A 19,124-nucleotide genomic window follows, 5' to 3' on the forward strand; every position below is an offset into this window, starting at 1 on the left:
CATGACAGACACGTTGCACATTAAAAGTATAGATTTGCTTAAAGAACTTGTAATTCATGTCAGAAAAAAATATTTCAGAATTTTATGTTTAACTGTGGAAAGTACATAAGAGTAAAAATACATCAAGACTGATGTTCAGCTCCATAATTATTTTAAATATTCACTTACACTACTTGTTCTCATCTTCAGATGATAGATAAGCCAGTTGTAGTGAAATTCTGTTTGCTCCACATTAACAGATTTAGGATGAATAGCAACTAGTCCATCAGTTTTTGTGTAAACTTTGACCCTTTAAAAAAGTTAAAATGCAGTTTGTCAACAAAAACAATAATAATAATTCTGGGAGATTCCAAACCAATCCCAGAATCCAAAAAGAAAAAAATCTGAGGCCAGATTATTTTTGTAATATAAATTTACGAATCTATATTTGAGAACAAAACAATTTATCTCAACTGGAAAGAGCTTTTAGTTAACATAATTCAGCAGGGACATGTTTGATAGTTTATCTTTAAATAGTCAATGGTAATTACTTGTATTAAATGACAGCATAAAAGCTGGTAATCCTCCCTATTTGTTTTTAAGAGCATCAAGAATCACGGTCATGAATCATTACTCAGAATAAAATCAGAAATTATTTGTCCTCACCACAGTCTATTTAACCAATCCCACCCTAAAGCCCTACATCACTACAGCAGTGGGGGCTGGTGAACTCTTTGCACAGGAACACAGAGTTAATATTTTAGGTCTGTGGGCGCTATGAGTTCTGTCACAGCCTCACAACTCTGCTGACGTAGCAGGAAAGGACATGGACAACATATAAACAAATAGGTGTGGCTGTGTTCCAGTAAGAATTTACAGAAAGGACATTTTGGCTAAGCATGCTGAAATTTGCTGAACCCTGGACTAGACCAAAATAGAACACTGATACAAACAGAGCTACATTTTTTCCATAAATTCTTCCTCGGATGGCAGAGAGATACGTATTATGTATTTCAGAGTCTCTCTGTGAAGCTTCCTGTAAAGTCAGGAAGAGATAGGAAAAGAAATCTGACAAAGTATTGGTATCGAAAAAGTACCTGGATCACTTAAAATGAGGATAATCCAGCCACAATGATTAAAACTCATGTAACCCATAATTTTGTATGTTCAATACGGTTTCTCAACCTCTGCATTTTTGACATAGTAGACTGAGTAATCTTTGTTGTGGGTGCTGTCCTGGATATTAAAGGTTTAATAGATCCCTGGCCTCTTATCCACTTGATGCTAATAGTACTGCCCCAGGTCTAACCACCACAAATGTCTCCAGACACAGCCAAATAAAATGTCTCTTGGCAAGCAGAGTCATCCCCACTGAGAAACACTGCCCTAAAACAACGTCTGCACATCGTCTACCTGAAATCTAGTACTCTGTCGTCTTTATAGTCACAGGGTATCTAAATTTTTTCATTTAATGTCAGAATTATTTTGTTACTACAGTTTTATAAGCCTATGAGCTTAAATGTCATTATATTATTAAATAATCTCCTCACTAGTATGGACATCTATGTTCTTTACAATATAGCTTTTAAAACACACGTTGAATTAATTCCCTAGGACATGGTGCTCAAGTTAATACATTTACCTATGAATCCACTGAGCCACTATTTTCATGTCTTGACAACTGACTCTAATCTGGTGTGCCTTCTAAAAGGGTGGTTACTAATTCACATACTACTAGTCATTTGAGACTTTTAGTTTCTCCATTTCCTCACTAGAATGAACTCATTTGGTATGCAGAAAATGTGCCTCACAATCTGCAATTACTACTGAAGCTGATTATTTGTAAATATATATATTTAAAAGTTATACCTTATTTTTCAAGAGATAGATCATCACAATTTTCATCAAAGAGGTAAATCACAAAATTATGTGTCTTAGAAGAAGAAATCCTAAAAAAATCGTCTCTAAGTAGTATCCATCCACCATTGATTTTTAATAACTGGCTTAGTTTCCTAATATCTACTCTAGTATTGTATTTTATTAACATGCTTTGTGAATAATAGCTGATGCCAGATATGTGCTGTGAGGGAAAGCGATGCACATGTCAAACGACTGCCTTCATTAAGTGAGCAAAAGGAAAGAAGAATATGGTCCAAATATAAATAAGAATAAGTTTTACAATATAAACTGCATTAAGAGGATTTCAAAAGCTTAAGGAGAGAATTAAGTAATTCATAATAATCTTCAATGCTTACATTTTCCTTTTTTTACCCAAATTTAGTCGGATTTTAGCAACTTTGGGATATAAACCAGCACAGATGACAGCTTTAATTATCTTCTCATTATCTATTGGGAGTAGGAAGACAGAGGGGAAAAAAAAGTAAAATACAGATATAACAAACAATGGCAGCAAGCTGATTTTTACACTGTATTTTCTGCTTTACCTGAATTTATATTAGATTTTGGATCTTTAGGATTTCTACTGCTTACAAATCCCGCTCCAAGAAGATGCTCAGCAAACTGTCCTTTCATGTTATGCAGCATCTAGGGAGCAATGGTAACAAACAGAACTAGAATACCTTTCACAAGGGCTTACAGGAGCTGTAAAGTATGTACTCATCGATACTGTAAGTTTTCCATGCTTTATAAAACACTGGCAAAAATGTGATGTTTTTAGAGCAGAGGTTGCAAAAACCTGTTTTTGTTAATGAAGTTTTTTTTTTTTGGAACAGTCACGCTCCCTCATCTATTATCTATGGCCACTTTTACACTTATAAAGGCAGAAGTGAGAGACCATTTGGCCTATAAGCCTAAAATGTTTAGTGTCTGATTATTTTTTTACAGAAAAGGTTTGCCTGCTACAGGGAATAACCACTAACGTTTAAGTACTGCTCCATTTTGCAAAAAAGAGTCACTAATATAATTTTGAAAGTTATTCTCCATCCTATATTTTGAAAAAAAATTCAGAAAATTAAATAAAATAACCAACATCCACATTTCTACTACTGAGAATTAACTGCTGTTACATACTGGCAAGAAGACTTTAAGGTCTGTTTTTGTTTTGTTTTGTTTTGTTTTGAAGAATCATAATTTGAATACAAAAGATGCATGGCTCACTATAAAGCACACAAGTAATACAGAAAAATACAAATGAAGAAATTTCCCTAAAGTGGTACTGTCAAAGTAACCATTAACTTAGGTAAGTAATACTGTAGACACTTATCCATGTACTGACAGAAGAACTGGACAGAAAGGCTATACTAACAATGGGATAACAGTATAAAAACTGTTTTAACAAAAGTATTAAAATTAATTTTAGTTCAATTTTTTGGGGTTGCTGAGTAATTTTATTTCAATTTAAGAAGAAAGTTAAATAGAAATGTAAGCTGATGAATCCTACATTTTCACAACCATGAGATAATGAAGGATCCCTACAAACTTAAAATAAGACATTATGATGGGGCGCCTGGGTGGCTCAGGAGATTAAGCCTCTGCCTTCGGGTCAGGTCATGATCCCAGGGTCCTGGATCGAGCCCCACATCAGGTTCTCTGCTTGGCAGGGAGTGTGCTTCTCCGTCTGCCTGCTGCTCTGCCTGTCTTCTCTCTCTCTCTCACTCTTGACCTATCTCAAATAAATGAATAAAAGCCTTTAGAAAAAAATTAGATTTTATGAAACAAAGTTGGTCTTACTTAATTGTATGCCCCTTTTATGAACTGTGAGACTTAAGCTTCCCTTATTTTTCTTACACTGACTCTCTAGACCATCTCCTGGTTTTTTATTATCATTACTTTATATTGTTCAAGATAATAACCTTTATATTCTATTTTGTACCTATAATTCCAATACTGTTTTGCAATCGTTCTGTATGTAAACAATATCACTGCACATGACTCACTGAATTAGCGTGTACTCTCCATTCCTGAGACTCTTTTTGATTTATCTCTTAATAGACAGCATTTTACTGTCAGTGAGTTTTTCAAGAACAGTTCATGGATGTAGTATTTCAAGTGCTTTCTTGAATACCTGTCCTGTCTTTATAGTTGAATTAATATGCTGACTGGATATAATATTCTTTACACTTAGATTCAGCATTGTTCATACCTGTAGTTCATGCTATTTTTTTTTTTTTTTTCTATTTCAGGGAAATGCTCTTGCACATATCTCTGAATAGATATTCATAATTACACTTGAATTTCCTATGGAGAGACATCTATTGTCTTCATGATGGATCAGTCCTGTCTTGTCTACAAGCTTTATACTTACTGCTTTAAATTTTTCCTTTTGCAGCTAAACCTAAAAACTGATCATCCAGAGCCTTTCTTTAAAGGGACTTCCACTTTGTTCCTTGTGATTCTTTTGGTCATGATGTCTTCTTAGGTCTTATCTTTGTTTTACTGGATCCATATTCTTAAACTGTTCCTTACTATGAAGGAGTTGTAAGGTATGTCCCATCTTTTCCCCCTTTGATTGTCGTTAACTTTCAGAATTTTCTGATTCTTCATTTTGTTAATGTTTGAGCAGTTTTGATTAGATTTGCCAGACATGCTAGATTCTTGATTCTTTTTCTTTTTTCTTGTTTTTAAGATTTTATTTATTTACTTGGGGGTGGGGGTCGGGGAGACAAGCCAGAAGAGAGGCAGAGAGAGAGGGAGAAGCAGTTCTCGGCTGAGCAGGGAAACTGATGTGGGGCTCGATCCCAGGAAACAGGAATCATGACCCGAGCCAAAGGCAGGCACTTAACCAACTGAGCCACCCAGGCATCCTTAGATTCTCGATTCTTTTATCCCTTTGTAGATTTGTTAAATATCCAGTACCAGGACTCATGCTACAGAGCTAGAATGTACGTGAATAAGGCAAAGTGAGGAATTCCTCTTCTTACACTTCTCCAATTCACTGTAGAGTCTTAAGTCTGATGTCTATTTGTCCTATTTACTATCTGCTGTTTCACAAATGCTTCCTGTCGAGTGTTTTCGCCTAACACGAAACAGTTAAACTACCCAAAAGTTAAGGTACAGATATTTAGTATGTTAAAAGAAAGACAGTATTTGATCTTTTTAAAATAAATTCTTTTCAGGCTGAATCATCAAAACAGCAATTAGAGGGTAGGGGCAGACCAGGAGCCAAGCTTTACCACATTTTCCTGCTATACTTTGGATCTGGTTCCTTTTCTTAGCTATTAGCTTTATACCTTGTTTTGTTGCAGCTGATTTATTTAATAAAGATTCCTTTATATTGTATAATAATTTAACTTCCTATGGCAAACTTACACAATTAACATTCTGCTATAGATATAAGACAAAATGGGTACATATATACTCTAACATATCTGGGAATCATTTCAAAATATTCATCATTACCTGCAATGTGTTTGAAGACAAAAAATATTCCCAGCAGTAGTCTTTTTCATATCTGAAACCACGTCGCCTAGCTTCTTCCCAGCCCTATGGGGCAAAGAAATAAAGAAAACTATATTGTTCCTCAAAGCAAAGATACTTACTGGTTTGTTTTTATCTTGGTAATAATTTAATCTTCTGATATTTCATTTTCTTTGTTAAAAAATTCAAAGAATTTTGAAATTTATAAAAAAACAAAAAACCATGAGCTCCCCATGATTCTAGTTGAGTGATAGCCACCAATGAATTTCTAGACCTTTCTTCATATAAACAAGTCCTACAGTAATATACTGTGTATTTTATATAAAATGTCAACATATATAGTATGTAATAAAAAGAACACTCTGTTGGACAATTTTCTAAAGCTACTGTATATTTTTCGCTTTGCAAATATAGATATGTTTTTTAGAGAAGGGAAGCTGGGGAAAAAGAAAAGTTATTACTAGATGAACTCAAAGGAAAAAATATATGAACTTTCCCATAACATAAAGTACAAAACTGGATCTAGTACTACAGTAAAAAGATGTCATCTCTAAAAAACAAAATTACATTTAAATTTTGCAAAGATGGGTGATAAATCTTTTCCTCAAATAAGCATGACTTGTGGGAAGAGAAACAGTCTCTCTAAATAATGTACATGATTATGATACTCTATCAAAATGTTAAATCCAAATACAGTTTATTAATAAACAGAATGAGACCATCTTTCATGAAAGTAACAAAAAGATACAAATGAACAGTATCAAATAACATCAAATAGATTTCTGAGATAAACCGTTCACTTGTTCTCAAAACACAAATACAGACTTTTTTCCCAACAGGGTAAATTCTTTTTTTTTTTTTTTTAATTTATTTATCTGACAGAGAGAGAGATCACAAGCAGGCAGAGAGGCAGAAGCAGGCTCCCTGCTGAGCAGAGAGCCCGATGCGGGGCTTGATCCCAGGATCCTGAGATCATGACCTGAGCTGAAGGCAGCGGCCCAACCCACTGAGCCACCCAGGCGCCCCCAACAGGGTAAATTTAATGAACTATTAGAAAACTGAAAAATCATGTTCAATTTTTTTGAATGTTCACCTAATTTTCAATACTTAGCAGTTTAATCCTGATACTTATACAGATTTTAAAAAGTGAGTATGTGCCTCTTCTATTAGCAGCTTTTCACTTGAATGAACTGTCACAATCTAGGACAAGTCATTTCTTTCTTTTTTTTTTTTTTTTTTTACCTCAAATGCATTTACAACTGTCAGGTGGTCACTTTTAGTATCTTTTGCCAATTCTTTTCTTCTTGCATCTGCAGTCTTTTCTTTGCCCTTCAGAAAGGAGGGAGAAAAAAAAATGAAGGCAACTATACAGAAAGGCATTCTAATAAAAAGTTATGAAAAATGATGTAAGCAACAACTATTCTGAGTCTATAAAAATGTCTAGCCTTTTATTTGTATCTTTCTTACCAATGGAATGACGAAGGGATCTTTGAAGCTGAGACTAGCAGCAATGGTAAGTACTGGATCTAAACAACAGAACAGAGCTCCAAAAAGAATCATCTTCCCGATGTGTGGCTCAACTGGTAATCGTGCTAAGTGGACTCCAAGGGGTGTCAATTCTTCTTGTTTATCCAAAGCGTTCTGTAAAGCAAGGATTTATGTTTAAAAGACATACTGTAAAGCATCACATTCAAAGCTATTTTAGTTTCTTTTAAAAGAAACAAACAGCAGGACAGTCCTCACTCTCTTAGGCCCAAATGCCCTAATATTGTTCAATATTTTTTTCTTCATCGAAACATAGTTCTGAGGTCAAAAAAGGTTAGAAACTCAGATTAAAAAAAAAAAAAATCCACAACCCATTTTACTCTAAATGTTAGAAGACAAATAAGAGAAATGCCACATTAGCAAATCTTCAATAAAATAATCACCCACTAGACTTGTGGGAAAAAAAAACAAAAAAAGAGACAACTATTATATATTTGGAATATGTAATGCAGAGCCTTGATTCTAGTAGTTTAAGAGACATCAGAGAGGAAGGCAAGAAATAATGAGCATATCCAGAACACTGAAAAATGGGGGTGGACTACTGCTCTGATTACCTAGGTAATTTGGTCCAATCATCCCACTGAACATAGCTAGAAAAGCTGGTTGAAGACACTGAGGAGTTAAAAAAGAAGTACAAGAATTATAAATCTAGAATTTGGGGAAAAAAGGAAGTTCAGGGAGGTGAGCCCAGCAATGGGGCTTCTTTTTCCTGGCAGAAGCAACATAAATCCTCTCTGGAGAAAGTTATCACCATCCCAAGCTTCAAATTTATATCTACAAAGAATTCTGTAAATACAGTATCAAGTATTCAATTAAAATAACTAGGTATACAAGAAAATATCAACAAAAAATAATAAGATAAAATTATAACATATGTGTATCCCATTAGAAACAGACTTCTACTAAACATATATGGCAGAAATAACCTTAATCTTAAAAAATTTCTTTCAGAGAATACAAACACAAAAAATATATAATGCTCCCAAACTTGTTTTTTGTACCTGGCATAATCTTGGTACCAAACCTGACAGGGACATTTGGAGAAAGGAACACTACTGAATAATCTTATGCATGAGAAACCAAAGCAAAGTCAGATTTGTTTCAGGAATGAAAGCTGGTTTAACGTTTGAAAAATCAATGTAACCCAATACATCACAAATTAAGCAAGAAAATCATCTCATAATCTTATCAGAGGCAGAAAAGGGATTTGACAAAATCAATTATCCACGAAAGATAAAAATCTTTTAGTAAACTAAGAATAGAAACTTCCTCAATTTGAGTTTACACACACACACAAAAAATCAATAAACATGCTCTAACAAATTGTTGACAGCTTTCCCTCTAAGAATAGGAACTTAAGAATGCACACTATCATACCACTTCTGCTCAACACTGTGCTAGGGATCCTAGATAACTGGAAAGGGATATATAAAACTGTATTTACAGGGGTGCCTGGGTGGCTTAGTCAGTTAAGCATCAACTATTAATCTCAGTTCAGATCTTAATCTCAGGGTCAAGAGTTTGGGCCCTGCATTGGGCTCCATGCTGGGAATGGAGCCTACTTAAAAACAAACTGTACTTACAGATGTATCTGTATGTGCAAGAAGAAATCTACATATAATTACCAGAATAAGTGGGTTTTTGTGACTGAATACAAGATCAACATTCAAAAACCAATTTCAGGGGCACCTGGGTGGCTCAGCTGGTTAACCTTAATCAAGGCTCTGATTTCGGCCTAGGTCATGAGCTCAAGCCCAGTGTGGGGCTTGAGCTCATGACCTTTCCCCCGTGTGTGCACGCATACTCTCTTTCAAATAAATAAGTAAATAAATCTTTAAAAACAAAACAAAAACCAGTTTCATTTCTGTATATCAGAGTCATAAGAAAATGAAAAATTTGTTATGGTAGAATCTAAAAATACTACTGAGAAATGAATCTTAAAAAACTCATAAAACCCCTACACAGAAAACACCAAAATACCAAGGGAGATTAAATACCTAAACAAATGGGATAAATCATGTTCCTATTTGGTAAGACTCAGTATTGTTAATTAGGGCAGCATGGCCTGGTTCAACAAACACATACGAGAGCACTAAAGCAGAACAGAGTCTACAAATCCACAGACACTCCATCAAAGATAAAAGCTATAGAACAAAGAGGAAAGGATGAATTTTTCCATAAACAGCATTTCGTCAAGTGATCCAGATTCTGTAAAAGTTTTGAATCCTACCTTACCAACGCACACACAAATCAACTACAGATGGATTAAATATTTAAATGTGGAAGACCAAACAATCAAGTTAACTCTATCTCTGGGATACAGGCTTACTACAGGACAAAAATTACTAACATAAAAAAAGACTGATATATGTGATACGTTACTACATTGAAATTAGAAATTTATTTATTGAAGCAGTATTAAAAAAGTAAAAAAGCAAAAACATAAGCACACGCAATACACAGCTGACAAAAGCTCAGACCAAGAGACACAAGTATAAAATGAATTCCTTACACCGTAACAGAAAAGCAGGCATCAATAGTTTCAGAAGAGGCTATCCAAATGGGCAACAAACCTACAAAAAGCTGTCGGCATCTTCATTGTGATAATGCAAATTAGGAAATGATAATGCAAACCAGAACTACCACAAATCAGAACTACTGCAAACCTATCCGCACCCTCAGAATACAAGATTCCCAAGGGCTGGTGCAACTTCAGAGCAATGAGAACTCTCACTATCACTGGCACTGGCAGAATGTAAAGTGGTTTGACAACTTTGGAAAACTGTTAGTTATCTACCCAAGTTGATACATATATTTATATATATATAAATACACACCTTGAGAGCCAGTGAATTCTCTCCTAAGTATATGCCCATGAAAATACATAAATATGTGTACCAAGAAAGTGAATACTGAAGATTACTCACACCAGCATTATATGTAGTAGCCTCAAACTGGAAATAAGCAAAAGGTCTTTCAGTAGTCATACAATAAAATACAGTAAAGAACTGAAATTGAATTAATTTCAGTTAAAAGCAATTATGCAGATGGATTTCACAATATTAAGTTAAAGAATCCAGAACCCCCCCCTTCAAAAAAATCCCTTATATCCTGTATGAGTTCATGTAAAGTTCACAAAATAGACCAAATTAAACTAAGCTCTTCAAAGAAATGTACACTTATATGGTAAAGTGATTACCATTAAGGTCATGATAGAGGTTATCTTTGGGACTAAGGGACAGTGGAGTGATTGGGAAAGGGTAGCAGGGGGCCTTTTAGGATACTGGGTATTTCTTACTTCTTTAAAATGTAAGCTTCCCACCAGCAGAAAGAAGGAAATAAAGATCAGAACAGAAATAAATGATATAGAAACTAAAAAACCACAACAGAACAGATCAATGAAACCAGGAGCTGGTTCTTTGAAAAAATTAGTAAAACTGATAAACCTCTAGCCAGGCTTATCAAAAAGAAAAAAGACCCAAATAAAATCACAAATGGGAGAAGAGAAGTAACAACCACTATTACAGAAATACAAACTATTGCAACAGGGTGCTATGAATTGGACAACCAGGAAAAAATGGTTAAATTCCTAGAAATACATCAACTATTACCAAAACTGAAACAGAAAGAAACAGAAAACTCAGACCAATAATCAGCAAAGAAACTGAATCAATAATAATAATAATAATAATAATAAAAAAATCTCCCAATAAACCACGGTCCAGGACCAGATGGTTTCACAGGCAAAGTCTACCAAACATTTAAAGAGTTGATACCTACCCTCAAACTATTCCAAGAAACAGAAAAGGAAGGAAAAATACCAAATTCATTCAGCATTACTCTGATACCAGAGCCAGATAAAGACTCCACTAAAAAAGAACTACAGGACAATATTCCTGGGAAACATGGATGCAAAAATTCTCAATTAAAATACTAGCAAACCAAATTCAACAATACTTTAAAAGAATCATTCACCATGATCAAGGAGGATTTACTCCTGGGTTGCCAGGGTGGTTTAATACTTGCAAATCAATCAACATGATACACCACATTAAAAAAAGAAAGAATATTAAAACCATATGATCGTTTCAACAGATACAGAAAAAATACTTGACAAAATACAACTGTTTATGACAAAAATCTTCAACAAAGTAGGGTTAGAGAGAACATACCTCAACATAATAAAGCCCATATACAAAAATTTCACAGCTAATATCCTAAAAGGGGAAAAACAGAGCTTTTTCTCTACCTTCAGGAACCAATCAGGGATCTCCTCTCTCACCACCTAGCCTCAGCCATCGGACAATAACAAGAAATAAAAGGCATCCAGGGGTGGCTGGGTGGCTCAGAGGGTTAAAGCCTCTGCCTTCAGCTTGGGTCATGATCCCAGGGTCCTGGGATCGAGCCCCACATCGGGCTCTCTGCTCTGCGGGGAGCCTGCTTCCTCCTCTCTCTCTCTCTCTCTCTCTCTCTCTTTGCCTGCCTCTCTGCCTACTTGTGATCTCTGTCTGTCAAATAAATAAATAAAATCTTTAAAAAAAAAGAAAAAGCATCCAAATTGGCAAGGAAGAAGCCAAACTTTCACTCTTTGCAGATGACATGATACTCTATACAGAAAACCCAAGACTCTAAAAAAAAACCTGCTAAAACTGATAAATTCAGTAAGGGTGCAGGATACAAAATTAATATATAGAAGCCTGTTGCATTTCTATACACAAATAATGAAGCAGCAGAAAGAGAAATTAAGGAATCAATCACGTTTACAACTCTATCAAATCTAGGAATAAATCTAACGAAAGAGGCGAAAGATCTGTACTCTGAAAACTATGAAACACTGATGGAAGAAATTGAAGAGGATGCAAAGAAATGGAAAAGCATTCCATTCTCATGGATTAGAAGAATATTGTTTATAACTACCCAAGGCAATCTACACCTTTAATGCAATCCCTATCAAAATACCACCAGCATTTTTCAAGAGCTAGAACAACCAACCCTAAAAATCTGTAGGGAACCACAAAAGACCCAAAGCAATCTTGAAAAAGAAAAGCAGAGCTGGAGGCATCACAATTCCGGACTTCAAGCTATGAAACAAAGCTGTGGTGATCAAGACAGCATGGTACTGGCATAAAAATAGGCACACTGATCAGTGGAACAGAAGAGAATCCAAAAATGAACTGACAACTGTATGGTCAACTAATCTTCAACAAAGCAGGAAAGACCATCCAATAGGAAAAAGATGGTCTCTTCAACAAACTGTACTGGGAAAATTGTGCAGCAACATGCAAAAGAATTAAATTGGACCACTTTCTTACACCATACACAAAGATAAATTCAAAAGAGATTAAAGACCTAAATGTGAGACAGGAAATCATAAAAATCCCAGAAAAGAACACAGGTAGTAACCCCTTGGACATCGGCCACAGCAGTTTTTTATAAAATATGCTTCTTGAGGGAAACAAAAGCAAAAATAAACTATGCAGCCATCAAAAAACCTGATATCTTCCCATTTGCAATGACATGGATGGAACTAGAGGGTATTATGCTAAGGAAAATAAGTTAATCGGAGAAAGACAATTATCAAATGCTCTCACTGACATGAGGAATTTGAGAAACAAGACAGAGGATCATAGGGGAAGGGAGGGAAAAATGAAACAAGATGAAACAAGAGAGGGAGACAAACTGTAAAAGACTCAATTTCAAGAAACAAACAGAGGGTTGATGGTGGGAAGAGGGGTGGGACGGATCGGGTGGCTGGGTGATGGACACTAGGGAGGGCATGTGCTATGGTGAGTGCTGTGAAATGTGTAAGCCTGAGGATTCACAGACCTGTACCCCTGAAAAAATTAATACATTATATGTCAATAAAACAAATAGAACTACTGGAACTTAATAAAAATAAAAAGCTTCTACAAAGCAAGGAAAACAATCAACAAAACTAAAAGGCAACCTTTGGAGTGGGAGAAGATATCTGCAAATTACATATCTGATAAAGGGTTAGTATCCAAAATACATAAAGAACTTATGAAACTCAACACCCAAAAAACAAATAATTCAATTAAAAAATGGACAGAACACATGAATAGACATTTTCTCCCAATAAGACATCTAGATGGCCAAGAAACACATGCAAAGATGCTCAACATCACTCATCATCAGGCAAATAAATACAAATCAAAACTACAATGATCTATCACTTCACACCTGTCAGAATGGTTAAAATAATCAATAACGCAAGAAACAAAAGGGGCTGATGAAGATATGGTGAAGGGAGAACCATCATGCACTGCTGGTGGGAATGCAAAATGGTGCAGCCACTCTGGAAAACAGTATGGAGTTGCCTCAAGAAGTTAAAAACAGGACTACCCTATCATCCAGCCACTACACTACTACTTACTTACCCAAAGAATACAAGAATACTAATTCAAAGGGATAGGATACATGCACCACCCCCAATATTTGTAGCACTATCTAAAATAGCCGAATTACAAAAGCAGCTCAAGTGCCCACTGATTGATAAATGGATGAAGAAGATATGGTACATATATATTGAATGGAATATTACTCAGCCATAAAAAAGAACGAAATCTTGTCATTTGCAATGACATGGATGGAGCCAGAGTATTGTGCTAAGTGAAATAAGTCAGACAGAAAAGACAAGTATCATATGATTTCACTCATATGTGGAATTTAAGAAACAGACCAAAGGGCATACAGAAAGTAATAGAGGCAAACCAAGAAACAGACTCTTAACTATAGAGAACAGATGGTTACTGAATTGGGGCGGTGGGTGGGAGGGATGTTAAACAGGTGATGGTGATTAAGGAGTGCACTAGTGATAAGCACCAGGTGTTGTATGGAAGTGCTGAATCACGATACTGTACATGTGAAGCTAATATTACACTGTATATTAACTGGAATTTAAATAAACTTAAAAACAAAATGCAGGCTTCAGACTCTTAATGTTAGCAAGGATTTGTTGGCCTCTCCATGATTCTGTTGTCTGCAAACAGCTAAGACAGGCTCTTCAATTTAGCTCAGAGAGAGGAAGTCATCTACTCAGGCTTCAGAGTCCAGCTATCTTCTGGTTGTCCATAAATAGCTAAACTGATTTTCTAATTGCCACCTAGCTCTATTCCATTAGATAAAAAAGCAGCAAAGCCCTATTCTATTAGATAAAAGCCTGGAGCGGAAGACAGACAAGTCAGTGGCAAAACTGCACTTGCTACTCTCCTAAAATACAAGTAACCTCACTATATCTAATACAAATTCCAACAAGATAAATTACAATGCTTTTTTATTTAAACCACTTATCTCAGAAGTTACTGCAATGTTCTGATATGGCCCAAATTCTCAAAATTAACTGTCTAGATGGCTTAAGTAAAACTCAAATATGTCAAGTACATCTTCAGCTACCTCTAACACAGTACTAGTCAACAAAACTTGTAGCAGTGACTGACATGTTCTATCTCTGTGTGGTCCAATGTGATACCCACCAGCCACATGGGCCTACTGGGCATCTGAAATGTACAAGTAAGACTAAAGATACTGAATTTGTAATTTACTTCAAAATTTAAATTGTCATATGTGGCCAGTGGCTACCTTACTGGACAACACAGCTTGAACCACTTTCTCTCTACTCTGAGCATTACCTTATAGCACCCTTTTCTTCACTCGGGGTAACTCACAGCCAGTCCTGTGACTCTTCTCAATATGAACTTGTACAGGGATGGCTAGTAGTCACTTGCCTAAGAAACTGAACTAGTTTCTCAAACCCTGACTTCATAAAAAAAAAAAAAAAAAAACCCCAAAAAACAAAACAAAACAAACAACTAAAAACAAAACTAAACTCCAAGAATAAAATGATAGGCAGGGGGGCGCCTGGGTGGCTCAGTGGGTTAAGCTGCTGCCTTCGGCTCAGGTCATGATCTCAGGGTCCTGGGATCAAGTCCCGCATCGGGTTCTCTGCTTGGCAGAGATCCTGCTTCCCTCTCTCTCTCTCTCTGCCTGCCTCTCCATCTACTTGTGATCTCTCTCTGTCAAGTGAATAAATAAATAAAATCTTAAAAAAAAAAAAAAAAAGATAGGCAGGGAATATGAGGCACCTGTTGATATTCTTTCAAAAATATAAGAGCTGCCTTTAAGATGTCGAACCATACTGTCATTAAATTTTTTGACAAAAGCTCTAAAAACATTAGGATAATCAGAAGAGTCAATAAACCAACCAAATTCATTTGAAGAATACAAATGAAGACAAATACCAGTAAATTGAAAGATTTCAAGATTTTATGTAATTTTAAAACAAGCCTATAATGAAAAAAAATGTGGAAAGGGCCCAGAATGATAAAACTAACACAAAACTATGATTTTAAATCTTTCTAATTTGCATTTCATATACTAAGCTGAATAGCCAAAGAGTAAATCAAATCTGGCACTATGTAATCACTGGTCTACCTTGCGGTAATGAGAGTAAATTTTTTAAAATCAGGTGGCTTGGGGTGCCTGGATGGCTCAGTGGGTTAAAGCCTCTGCCTTCGGCTCAGGTCATGATCCCAGGGTCCTGGGATCAAGCCCCGCATTGGGCTCTCTGCTCAGCAGGGAGCCTGCTTCCCTCTCTCTCTCTCTCTCTGCCTGCCTCCCTGCCTGCTTGTGATCTCTGCCTGTCAAATAAATAAATAAAATCTTAAAAAAAAAAAAAATCAGGTGGCTTATGTGCACTAACATTATAAATCTAAGTTAGAATTTTTAAAAAATAAAATTTACCAGTTCCATCAGGTGTTTTATGGAGAGTGACACTGCTTCGTCTGAAGGTGGATCCATTAACCTACTCAGAAAATAAGCAATTCCACCTAGCCTTAAAATCTGGGGGAAGACAAACATAATTAAACATATATATACTGACATTAACAGTTTAGTCCTACCTGTCAATCACCTGAATAAAGCATCAAATCCATACATGATTTTCAAGTTACTACTTCCTATTCCTCACCAACTCTATATTGATGGGAAAAGTAGCTGGTTAAAATCTCAACAACTAAGCTGATTACCAATTATTTTCAAAATAAGAAACTTAATTGCATCAAAATATGTAGAAGATGGTGAAAAATGGGGAGAAGTTTATCATGAGGAATAACACCGTAAGATGAAGTAATAGTACACAAAGCTAACATTTACTGAACACTTACTATATGCCAGGCACTGTTCTAAGAATTTTATAAAACCTTAATTTAAAAAACTTGCCAACTAGGGGCGCCTGTGTGGCTCAGTGGGTTAAGCCGCTGCCTTCGGCTCAGGTCATGATCCCAGGTCCTGGGTTCGAGCCCCGCATCGGGCTTTCTGCTCAGCAGGGAGCCTGCTTCCTCCTCTCTCTCTGCCTGCCTGCCTCTCTGCCTACTTGTGATTTCTCTCTGTCAAATAAATAAATAAAATCTTTAAAAAAAAAAAAACTTGCCAACTAACAGAACTAGCTTGTCAGGCAGAGGAGCTGGGATTCAAACAGAGGCAGTATGACTCTAGAGTGTACATGATAAAACGTGGTTAATAAACTTTTAAAGGAAGTTTAAAAACAGTTTACTAACACAAAAGAGACAAATGCATAGTAATAATTCTTCTTCACAGATAATATGCTACTTTCTTCTATAATAATGTTGAAAATTACAACCTTACCCCCCATTTACTTTTTTAATTTTCCCAGCTAACTTACCTTTATTTGTAAACAAAGTTCTTCCAAAGGAGTTCTCAAGATTTCCGGTAGCTGATAGTCATCCAGAAGGCTTGCTCTAAGACCATTATACAGATGATAGCAATGACCAGGTTGAACTCTAAAAAATAAATAAAAAAGAGTATTACTAATAACTTTTTAGAACTCCAGAGAAAACAGGAAGCAAAGTAACCAGTATCAATTTCATGTAAGGTACAGCATAACAAAGTTACTTAACATCTCATTTTTATTATCACATATTCTTTCTCATCTGTTTTTATAAAACCCTAGATCCACTATCCCTATGTACTAGTTTTAAGAAATAGATTTCCTCGGGCGCCTGGGTAGCTCAGTGGGTTAAGCCGCTGCCTTCGGCTCAGGTCATGATCTCAGGGTCCTGGGATCGAGTCCCACATCGGGCTCTCTGCTCGGCAGGGAGCCTGCTTCCCTCTCTCTCTCTCTCTCTCTCTGCCTGCCTCTCTGTCTACTTGTGATCTCTCTCTGTCAAATAAATAAATAAAATCTTTAAAAAAAAAAATAAATAAATAAATAAAATAAAACATTAAAAAAAAAAAAAAAGAAATAGATTTCCTCCCCAAACAGTAATGTGGTTCCCTATTTTTAACTTACAAATTCCTATACTTAGGAATTACAAATTCCTATAACTTACAGATTGCTATACTTAGTAACAGTAACAGCAGTCTAATGGGGTTTTTACTTCTATAGGCCCTGTGATCATATTATGTAACAAATCCTCGCATTACATTAATCCATCTACAGCATTTAAAAAACTTTTAACTATGTGCTATTTAGTGAACTTTCAGAGGGATGCTGGAAATTTTTTAATTGTTAAGTTTTTCACTAGTGATGTGAATGTTGGACAATGTTAAGGACAGATGTGTAGAGGTGCAAGGTATTCACACATCTTCAAGCAGAACAAATATTTCTATGGGATCTTGCTGCTCAAGAAGGGGGACGTCCTTTTCCTACAGGAATAAAAATAAATTCCAAAAAACTTAGCTATTTCTGTCACAAGTCTACAAAGACTCATCACCTATTAATAAATCATGTGCACAGAAACTAAGAGTGCCCCCACTGATGACCCCATAATATAGTTTGCCCTGGTCTTCAAAATAATTATTGATCAGGCTTTGCTAAAGGAATCTACATCTATAGATTCTACAAGGAACTACTGTCCATTTGAATTAAAACAATGTAAATCTATAGTTAACTTCTACCAAGCTAGAGGAAATAAAAAATTATATGAAATGTAATACTTCATTTACTTCATTTTTGTAATTGTTTTAATTTCTGCTAATGTTTACTATTCACATATAAAAGTATACCAAACAGTGAATACTTCTTGAATCAGTATCCAGTGGTGGTAAGTCTGCATGAAAAAACCTTAGTCTTGATGGATCCTGAAATCAAGTTATCCCCAACAGCTGATCAGAAAAGTACAATTCTTAGAGTAAGTCAGGACATTGCCTCAAGAGCACCAACCTTATAATCTAATAAACTGTCTCCAAGTTATAATGGGATAATCTGCAAAGATTATAGCAAATAAGTCAGAACTTTTCTATGCTCAAATGTAAAAGCACTAATAATCTATAAAGTTTTCTTCCAAATAAAACGATCTATAAATTTTTTTTTTCAATTCTCCTTTTCCTACTTAAGTCCAGATCTGAAAATTAATGGAAATCCTTTTGTTCTACCTGTAAGAGGCAAAAGAGAAAACTCTCTTCCTATAATTCCAGACACAATTCTACCACTCAGATGAATAAGGGTGTAAAAATACTGTGAAGTATGCATCAAAACAAACAGTTTTAAGTGCAATTATTTTTGTTAAAGGCAAATTATTTTTCCTACTGTTAAAACAGATGTTTTTATTTCTTATGCTACCAGGACATCAACAGGGAAAAGGTATGTTATCTGTGTTTTCACTGGTAAATAATAATGAAAAACCAGTATAGCTGCAAAGGACAGGATTAGGAGCCCAGATTGGAACCAGACTGTCCGGGTTCAAATCATGAATCTGCTGCCTACACAGCTGTGTGACTTTTCTTTTCTTTTTTTTTTTTTTTTTAAAGACTTTATTTGACAGAGAGAGATCACAAGTAGGCAGAGAGGGAGGCAGAGAGCAGGGGAAGCAGGCACCCCGCTGAGCAAAGAGCCCGATGCGGGGCTCGATCCCAGGACTCTGGGATCATGACCTGAGCTGAAGGCAGAGGCTTTAACCCACTGAGCCACCCATGTGCCCCACTTTTCATTTTTTTATACCTTCATTTCCAAACTCTTTAAATGGGGACAATATCCTACCTCATTACACTGTAGCAAGGATTAAGCAAGTTAATACATACAAAATACTTAGGAGATACCATGACATCCAAATATTATTACTAGTTATCATGATTATTAGTAATATGTGCTTTTAAAAAAATAAAAACAAAATTATATGTAACAGAGTAAGAATAAAAATTTTAATTAACTATGTTGAAGAATTAAGAGTAGAAAAATCATGAAATAG

At 35.5% G+C, this 19,124-nt stretch overlaps 1 protein-coding gene across 1 annotated transcript in view; it reads right to left on the reverse strand.

The window, feature by feature from the left end:
* Positions 1-19,124, reverse strand: part of DHX36 (DEAH-box helicase 36) — a 54,091-nt gene that overhangs the window by 4,919 nt on the left and 30,048 nt on the right. Inside the window, exons 16-23 of the mRNA XM_047728439.1 lie at positions 16,601-16,718; positions 15,661-15,759; positions 6,823-6,996; positions 6,598-6,684; positions 5,338-5,421; positions 2,424-2,523; positions 2,235-2,325; positions 169-289 (exon numbers count right to left, since the gene is read on the reverse strand). Coding sequence (XP_047584395.1) covers positions 169-289; positions 2,235-2,325; positions 2,424-2,523; positions 5,338-5,421; positions 6,598-6,684; positions 6,823-6,996; positions 15,661-15,759; positions 16,601-16,718 — 874 coding nt within the window. The remainder of the gene's footprint in view (positions 1-168; positions 290-2,234; positions 2,326-2,423; positions 2,524-5,337; positions 5,422-6,597; positions 6,685-6,822; positions 6,997-15,660; positions 15,760-16,600; positions 16,719-19,124) is intronic.

This window comes from Lutra lutra, chromosome 1 (genome assembly GCF_902655055.1).
Source record: "Lutra lutra chromosome 1, mLutLut1.2, whole genome shotgun sequence".
NCBI lineage: Eukaryota > Metazoa > Chordata > Mammalia > Carnivora > Mustelidae > Lutra > Lutra lutra.